The sequence below is a fragment of the Acanthopagrus latus genome, chromosome 18 (genome assembly GCF_904848185.1).
Source record: "Acanthopagrus latus isolate v.2019 chromosome 18, fAcaLat1.1, whole genome shotgun sequence".
NCBI classification, from domain to species: domain Eukaryota; kingdom Metazoa; phylum Chordata; class Actinopteri; order Spariformes; family Sparidae; genus Acanthopagrus; species Acanthopagrus latus.
In genome coordinates this window covers 24,747,619-24,756,633 of record NC_051056.1, presented here as the reverse complement: position 1 = coordinate 24,756,633, position 9,015 = coordinate 24,747,619, and the positions used below count along the sequence as shown (strand labels likewise).

Here is a 9,015-nt window from a genome sequence, read left to right as displayed (position 1 = left end):
ATATATACTCGCTCCACTAGATTTAAAGAGCAGGCATCACATTTTACCACGAGCATACCCTGAGTTCATTAGATGCTTGCCTGCGCTAACACAAGGACAGAACATCCTGTGCCCCTCAGGCAGGATCACAGAGAATACAACAAGAAAATGTTTAAAGGAGATATTTGTGCACATCAATACCTTATCAGAGACATCGGTGGCCTATAGCGCAAAGTGATCAGAACATCAGTGACTTCAATCCAATCCAATATCATTTCTAAAGATGTGTAGTAGTGAGGAAAGATGTAAAAAGCTGTTCCTGGTTCTTCCTTTATTCTAATCTCTTTAAAAACTGGGTTGATTTAAATGCAGATGTTATGTAATAGTAGCCGAGACAACAGTTGTGTACATTTAAAACAGTCATGGTGGTTTGTAAAGCCGACACATAAGCACACAGTCTGACTAATCAGACACTTGGTGACTCTTAAAACTGATATTACATATAAACGCCTAAAAAAAAGTGTTTCTTGTGATCTGACCAAGTAAAGAAATAGTCGATGTTCAGGATTTCTTTCACACAGCTAGAATGTTATGCGTGTTAAGTTATTCTTCAAAGAGATCTGTCAGCGACAAAAAAGTAAAAGATCATTACGTTGGTGATCAAGTAGGTGATACAACTATTCCTAATGCCAGAAACTTCAGAATGAAGAACCCTGTTGTTAAGAAGGCATATCAGCTTATGTGTGAACACATTGTGTGACGAGAGCAAATACGGTCCATCCGATGAATCCTCAAGGCAGTTTATGTGCTTCGTTTGCTGTGGACCGTGAGCTCGCGCTCAGAGCTGACGCTGGTTGAGGTGGTGTCTTTGCGGCTGTCCCTCGACTTCCTCTCGCAGGTGGGAGAGGAGGATGTCGTGCACTCCTCCCAGGTCCGCAGAGGGAACACCCGAGCGGTCAGGCTGGGCAGGTGAGAGTGAGCGCCGAACCGGCCCTCCGTGGTTGTGAAGCAGCTCTCCACGGCAGAGCTCTGGCTGGGACGGCCCTGCTTGCAGAACATCCCACAGAGCAGAGCGAGGAACTCTTTCCTCACACTGCGGTGCATGTAGCCGTAAATGTACGGGTGGAGGCAACACTGCAAAAAGAAGAGCACCAGGGCAAGGGAGGACAGCCAGGGGGGTACAGCTGCCCTGGCACTCATTGATATAGTATTCAGTATGCTGTAAGGCCCCATGCTGAGGATGTATGACGCCATAATCACGAATACTACACGAGCTGCCTTGCAGTGGTAGTGGAAGCGTCTGTGCCTGACTCGAACGGGGAACCCTCTGGCTGAGTAGGGACCGTCAGGTGAACTGACCTGTTGGGGCTGCGGTGGGGGTTGCCGCTGCGGACTGCTCGGGCCCTGGAAGTCCTGCGGGCAGGGCTGGGAGTAGGACTGCGTCTGTATGGGGTGCACGAGCGCGTTCTGCCTCCGAGCTGCTCTGAACACCATCCAGTAACATCCGAGCATGATGAGCACAGGCAGCCAGAAGGAGAAGGTGGACACCACGGCAGAGTAGGACAGGCTGGAGGACCACACCACCGAGCACACGTTGTGATGGTGGTCAAAGTCGATGGCCCCCCAGCCGTAGAGGGGAGGGGTGCTCTGAAGGAAACTGAGCACCCAGGTGCAGATGATCAGGTTGGTGCCCAGGTGAGGGGTCATGCGGGTGGGATAGGACAGAGGGTGGATGATGGCCAGGTAGCGATCCACAGACACAACTATGATGGTGTTGACTCCAGCGAACGCGAAGAGGTGCATGAGCACCACCAGAGCCTGGCACAGCCGGGCGTCCAGGGGCCACACACCCGGCACGGTGGCTGCGATGGCGAAAGGCATGACCAGTATGGTCTGGAGCAGATCTGCCAGGAGGAGGTTGAGGACGAAGCGGTTGGCCACGTGGAGGAGCTGAGGTTTCCTCTGGAACACCAGCAGAACCACCACGTTCCCAAACAAAGACACGCACACGATGAGCGATATGAGCACCATCTTCACCACGCTGTTCACAGCCGAGGACCAGGCCGGGTCCTGACCGTAGAGACCTCGCTCCCAGGGAACATCTGTGAGATTCGTGGTCATACCTGGAGCCTGAGAGCTCGCCATCGCTCGTCCAACAGCAGGGGCGGTGAGTTTGCAGAGTCAGAGTCAGGTCAGTCCCATCTCCATCGGTCGAGACAACCGGCTCGGGTTCTGCTTCGCTTCTCAGGATGTCACAACAGTGAGCTGCTGTAGCCGGTCCGCCCTTATTCATGTGCAACAATTCAACGTTGCATCTCACACATCATCCAATCCACGCGTGAGCACCAGTCCTGTAAAAGCCCTGTAACGTTTGGAGACCATCAACACCGACCCGGCGTTCATTGTGATCAGCGATGAATCCCTGAACGTCTCAACCCACCTAAACACACACACACACACACACACACAGGCAGGCCCCTCATTCCACCCCGCAGCTCACATCTGCAGGATGAGGAGAAAAAAAAAAAAAAAAAAAAAAAAAAGGAAAATGGAATGATATAAATGCCAACCGCTCAAGCATCGACTGGGAATTGTCCAAACAGTCAAAAATAATCGCGGGGGTTGCTGAATCTTATAAAACGATGTCTAATACCTCGAATCGGTCAGTGGTGCGATGCTGTGGCTGGAGGATGCTCGCTCTCCTGCTCGCCTCGCTCCCATCGCAGCCTCCTCCTCCTCGGCTCCAGTCAATGGCAGCGAGCGTTCACGGCTCAGCTAACATACGCTGCGTGTCTTCACCCAGCGGGGGTCTCTCATCCAGACGAGCATATCTCTCCTCTCGATGCTCCTTTTTTTTTTTCCTCGGGGGTGGTGGTGGGATTTCATGACAGATCAAGTATTTATCATCAGCTTTGATTCATCCTTAGGCTACTTACGGTCGGGTCTCATCATCTCACGATGTGTCAGGAACGATGATGATAATGAATAATAAAACACATCCCCCCCCCCCCCTTTTTTTTTTAAAAAAAAAACGGGAACAGCGAGGACACCTGAGCTGAAATCTCTCCCACCGCTGGAGCTTGTCACCGACCCCCCTCCAACCAGCAGCCAGCCAGCAGCCAGCAGCCAGCAGCCCCCTCCTCCCATCCGCTTTCCACCTCCTGTTGCTGTGAGATGCGCGTCTCACGATCCCGTCTCACACTTCTATAGTCTGTACATAATCAATAACACAGTCACAAGGTAGAGAACACTATCCCCCATTTATTTTTCTTTATTTGATATATGAATAAATAATAGTAATAATAATATTTAAAAAAAAAACAAACAAAAAAAACAGGCTAAATTAATATCATTTCATTGTTCTGGCAAACATGCAACCACAGTCCTTTTAATGTATGGCTCATTATAGAAATTAATTGATAAGAATTTAGTCTTTTTGCTCCACACAATAAATAAATAAATAAATAAATAAATAAATAAATAAATAAATAAATAAATGATTTTCCATTTGGCCATGTCATCCAGTCTCCTTAGTAACAACAAGTGATTCAATCAGGTGGCTGTTACTGTGATTGTGAGAAGCTTTTTTTTGTTTTTTCATTAATCCCTTTTCAACAGTGCGTTTCTGTCTCCTTCCATTCTTAATAACCCGGCCCAGTGTTCTCAGTTCATCCAACAACGAGGTTCTGGAAACAACACCAGCCTGTTACAGTTTGTTCGCAGGGTTACGCCGCTGGAACAGGTTTGTGGTTTTTGTGTTTTTTGTTGTTGGAGTGGATCAGCTGCTCAGTCAGACACAGAGATGAACAGGTGTGTGATCATCACGCCCTCTCAGAACACGTTGTGTTCATTATGTTTGTGTGACTGTGATGATCGAGCAACGTTTGGCTCACCCTGGCCTTTACTCATTGTTGTGTAGTCGGGGGGGAAGACACATATTTCTGAGTTTGTGTTGTTATTGAACTTAAATGACAACATACTGTTTTCAGTTTGTTTATATGTGGCGGACCCTGCCACCTTTCTAGCTCCACACAGAGTTCTTGGCACCTTCTTTTCCTCTGAGAGCAGCCGGTTCATTCAGTTATGGAAGAATATAAATATTTCCTTACCTCATAATATTGTAAATGCTAAACTTCACCGTTTGAACTCCTTCTCCAAAAGTACAAAGTGCCCCTTTAAGTTAGTTTGGCTGTTTTTCTAATGCTTCCCAGTTTATTTCTGTGAGCTTTTTAACTCTAAACATCACTTTTCTTTTTTCGCACAGACTGCCTCTTCAGAATCAAAATCAGAAATACTTTATTGACCCCAGAGGAGAAACTGGTACCTTACAGTTGCTCCTCCTTCTGAAAATATCACAATACAGAGAGATCTGAATAAAATATAAACAGAGAGGACAATGATAAAAGTTAAAATATACAACTAATAACATATAAAATAACAATTAACTATACTGCATGTGACGATTACATATGTATTTACATTTCAGAAATAGAGCTGTGAGGTATATGCCTGGTACTATAACTACAGTAAAGACAAGAAAAGAAGAAGAAGGAGACAAATAACAGTACAACATTGCACATAATAGTTACATTATTAGAAATATATATGAATGTTGATGTTGTAGCTGTTAACAGAGTGTAACAAGTTTAGGGGCCAGTCTATTGACTCAGGCAGGAATCACTTCCTGTGACTTTCTGTTGTGAATGAGTCTCGCGCTGAACGTGCTGAAAGAACCAGCTCATCATGGAGACACTGTACAACATGACGCATAACTTGGACAATATCCTCCTTTCAGGGATTACTGTCGAGTTTGTTGTCGTCTGCTATCCTCAACCTGCGGCCCTCGAACACAACAGCACACAGAAGAGCAGCGGCCACCACCGACTCATGAAGCGTCCTCAGCATTGTCCATCAGATGGTAAAGGACCTCAGCCTTCTTGTAGAGGGCCACAGTGCTCTTAGTCCAGTCCGGTGTGTTGTCTGTACGCTGCCAAGTACTTTAAATATCCCCCTGGATGGAAACAAGGGTCACCGGTGCCTTTTTAGCCCTCCTCAGATCCAAGACCAACTCCTTAGTGTCTGTCACACTGATCTGCCAGTGGTTCTGTTCACACCGTGTCACAAAGGTACCAACCACAGCTCCGTACTAAACCTCCTCACCTTCACTTCACTGCACTTTGACGCACGCTTTTAAAATTTGTGGAAGCAGAGAGGTGACAGAGGCCGGTCAGTTACCAAACTGTTGCTGGTTAGATAGTCCTGGTGTGAGCTGGTGACCACAGAGAGGCTGGTGTCCCATCTACAGAGCCCACAATCTTTCTCAAGTGCCATTTAGCAAGGCACTAAAACCTAAAAAAACTGCTCCGGGACACTGCAGTGGCAGCAACCCTGTGATTGAACGACTGTGTGTATGAGTAACTGAGAGGGAGAAGACACATTTCATTGCCTTCTTGACGACCTTCTTCCTTTCTGGTGCAAAGTGACATCGTCTTCATCTTTTTTGAGTCAAAGGCAACACACACCACTTACTTTATCCCCCCCCCCAAAAAAAAAAAAACCAATCAATAATAAAACAATGGAGAGGTGACAAGTGTGTGCAAGAAAACCAACAACTCGAAGCACAATGACAACAAAAAAACTTAAGAACTACAATACAAACGAGACGCTCCTTTCAGAGCACCAGGATTCAGCTGGTAGAACAATCTGACTTCAAGATCCAGTTACTGTTCTTGAGCCTTTGATCGCGCCACACCATCTTCACCGGCAGATGTAGTTCGGGGGCTCCTCATTCGTCCATATTTCTTCCCTCTAGAGCATCAAAACGACTACTCGGAAATCATTCTTGACTTTGAAAGCAGCGTTTGACAAAACAGCAGCACTTGAATGTTCATTTTGTAGCTTCTTTGGCACTTTCAGTCCCAGTGCTTATTCTTCATGAACAGACAGTTACGCAACACTTTACCTGACTTGTAGAGTTAAAATAACCCCCAAATACTGTAAAATAATTCTCATTTGATCTTAAATTCATATTTGCACCTTTGTCCGATCTGTACTGGACTTGCTAGATCAATGCCATGACATTTGAAGAGGTACTTATTCGCCAAAAAAAGCAATTATTTTGAACTCACGTGAAAAGGAAATGAACTGCATGTGTTCCAGGACTCATTCAGGCTTCAGTACTCAATAGATCCTGAGTCACTCTAACTGTAACAGAGGCTGAATAGATAAATAGCCCCTCATTGTACCCCAGCTGAAATGTATTCGCATGGACCTTCAATCAACACGAGCAGCACTCACCCTCAGTGTCGTCAGTACCTGTATGCGGATACCTCAGTTTTCATCTAACAACTACAACCTGCATGCAGAATACACACGTTTGTCTAACTCAACACATTTTATTGCTGGAAACACAGAAATCGCTTCACCGCCTCGGCCTCTTGAGCAAAAAAAAAAAAAAAAAGGAAAAAAAAGGGGACCTAATTAAGATGCAAAGAAAACAAAAGCAGTCCTACATTGTGCAATCCAATTAGTCTGTAGCTTACATGGCCCACTAATCAACGCTCGTAATTAGTCATTTTATTTCAAGTCTTTGCTCCATCCCAGCTATCAAAAAGCCCTTTGATGTGACTCTCGAGCACCCTGTGTTTTAGATTTAGATTGCAAATGAAATGCTGGTGCAGAGGGGTGGGGAGATGTTTCCTCTGTTCTCGCGTTGAATGGACTGCGGTTCAAAGGGAGACCCACGGGCCCGCCGCCTCCTGGGATTATTAGACCAGTTAAGACAGTGTGAACGCTCACGGCGGCCTCAGGTGTTCACCTCTCTGTCTGAAGCCTTGTCAGGCAGCCGCTCGCTCATTCACTGTCACTCACTGACACCTATGGGCCAACAGTGTCAAACACATGGCGGGCAGGAGGGAGCAGCTTTACACGCTCACAACTGGTGCATTCAGGCATGACTGTAACTACAGCTACTGTTCTGCCAAATAAATAATAATGCAGAAATCTCGTATTATTAGTTTTATCAACGTATAGAAGAGAAAAGACAAAACAATCCATTTTATGTCACATATCTAATCACATCCCTCATCCACTTGTACATGAGCTTTGCAGGGATAAAGTTTCCTCTTCCTAACATGGATAAAAAAAGCAAAATCAAAAGCGATATTTTTGGATTTCTCTCAGCTTCTACCTGTACCTCTTCAGAATTTAAAGGTGCACTATGTAGATTTGGAGACAAAGGGAAAGATCTTCACTGACCAAATGTTTAATTCTAAACAAACTAAATAAACAAACTCTTTGTTTTCATGGCTGAATAAGCCAACTGACATTAAAGGAAAACACAGTTTCACACCATTTTTACTTTGTTTGCATTTGGCGGACCCCGCCACCTCTCCAGCTTCAAACAGTGTTCTGGGGACCCTCTTCTCCTCCGAGAACAGCTTGTTTGTTCAGTTATGGAAAAAAAGTGTTTGTGTGCGGTATTACCTCATTAATATTGTAAATATAACAATTCTAAGTATTGCATTTCTTCTTTGAACTACAAAGTGCTGCCTTAACAGGAAATCTTGACCTGAAAAACTGATAACTGATCGTCTTTTATCAAGAGATTGATGTAATTTTAGAGCAGCTTGTTGTTGAAATGGATCTAAAAGATATACGCAAATCTACATGTTCAACACATATGTATACACGCATATATGGGTGTCATATAGTATATCAAATTGTATATAGTCAGATGGGGATTTACGAAGGTCCATGCAGGTTCAGGGAAAGAAGTAAATAGATTATGATTCATTTCTGAGTTGTGGAGAGGAGAGAGGATTAAATAAGTGGATACTTCCTCCTACTTCTTTTTTGGGTTTTGTAACATGCTTTTCATTTTATTATGCTTCATTCGTTTTGTTTTGGTTTCACATGTCCATAAAATGAACTAACTGCATCTGCTAAATGTGAAAGTAGAGGGGATTGTCTGCTAGCATGTTAGCCATTTTTGATTTTTTGTTTTACTTGATGATTTATGGCCATGAGAGAGCAGAAAAGTTACAAAGCACAGTAACTGATATACAACTCTTACATATGACCTTATAAATATATTGCAGTCAAACAATTACCTGTCTATCTGCTCCGGGCTACTGTGAAAAAAGATAAATATCTGTTCTTTGTTTCATCACATCTGTCTGCTCCTGTTTGAGTCAGCACCCTCTCTATTTAGCTGGTATCAAAATGCTCTTCCTACCATTTGATACTGCAGCACCAACAGGCAGGCAAAGCTCTGAGTGCATGTTAAAGACAGGAACTAGCAAGCTGAAGCCAGATAATATTCTTACCTGGAGGTGACAGACGCCATAACAGAGCCCAAAGGTGAGTAAATGTTCAACTATTTAGGAATGAATAGGAATAGGAATGAAAGCTAATGTTTCTCTGTGTAGCTTGATGTGAAAGTAGTGGCAGTTGCTTGCTAGCATGTTAGCCATTTTGAATTGTTGGTTGTGACTAAGGAGCTGAAGAACTACATAAAAAGTCATTTTGCCTCATAGAAATGGTTTATCTGATATGTTAGCAGACACTTGACTGCCTTAAATTGACTTGCTCCTTAAAAACACATCTATGTCTGTAGCATGCTGGCTGAGTTGCTTTTTCTTTCTTTGCTAACACTGTTTAGCTAGCTTACTTGCCCAGCACCAAAACAACCCTGAAACACCCAGGAAACACAAAAAAACTAGCACCTAGCAAGCTATGTCAGCAGAAGAAGCAGAGCTATAATGTGAGTAAACATTAAACTTAAAAACATTACTCCAAAGAGATGATGATGCTAACCATAAGGTATATCGTTTCCCAACATTTTAGGGATGTTAAATGTTTGCATTGTGTAATTTCTGGCCACTATAAGAGGAACAACTTTGAAAAACAAGCTGTTACATACATAGCTCAACATATTGCCTTTTAAAAATATTATAAATTATATATATATATATATATATATATATATATATATATATATATATATATATATATATATATATATATATATAGCAA

General features: G+C 43.7%; 2 protein-coding genes across 9 annotated transcripts in view; one reads left to right on the top strand and one right to left on the bottom strand.

Moving 5' to 3' along the window:
* On the bottom strand, window positions 1-3,005 carry gpr101 (G protein-coupled receptor 101). The gene is made up of 2 exons (XM_037077312.1): window positions 2,633-3,005; window positions 1-2,481 (listed from the first exon to the last, which is right to left on the bottom strand). Exon 2 carries the CDS (start codon window positions 2,122-2,124, stop codon window positions 781-783), a length of 1,344 nt encoding a protein of 447 aa, XP_036933207.1. The 5' UTR covers window positions 2,125-2,481; window positions 2,633-3,005; the 3' UTR covers window positions 1-780.
* A 5,006-nt stretch (window positions 3,006-8,011) lies between these two features.
* Window positions 8,012-9,015, top strand: part of zic6 (zic family member 6) — a 115,456-nt gene continuing 114,452 nt past the window's right edge. For 6 of the 8 annotated variants that reach the window (XR_005071174.1, XR_005071171.1, XR_005071173.1 and 3 more), the window contains exon 1: window positions 8,012-8,340. The gene's annotated coding sequence lies outside the window, so the exon portion shown is untranslated. Of the gene's footprint in view, window positions 8,341-8,641; window positions 8,744-9,015 lie in introns of all 8 variants that reach the window. The other 2 variants (XM_037077400.1, XM_037077399.1) reach the window with 2 other exon arrangements.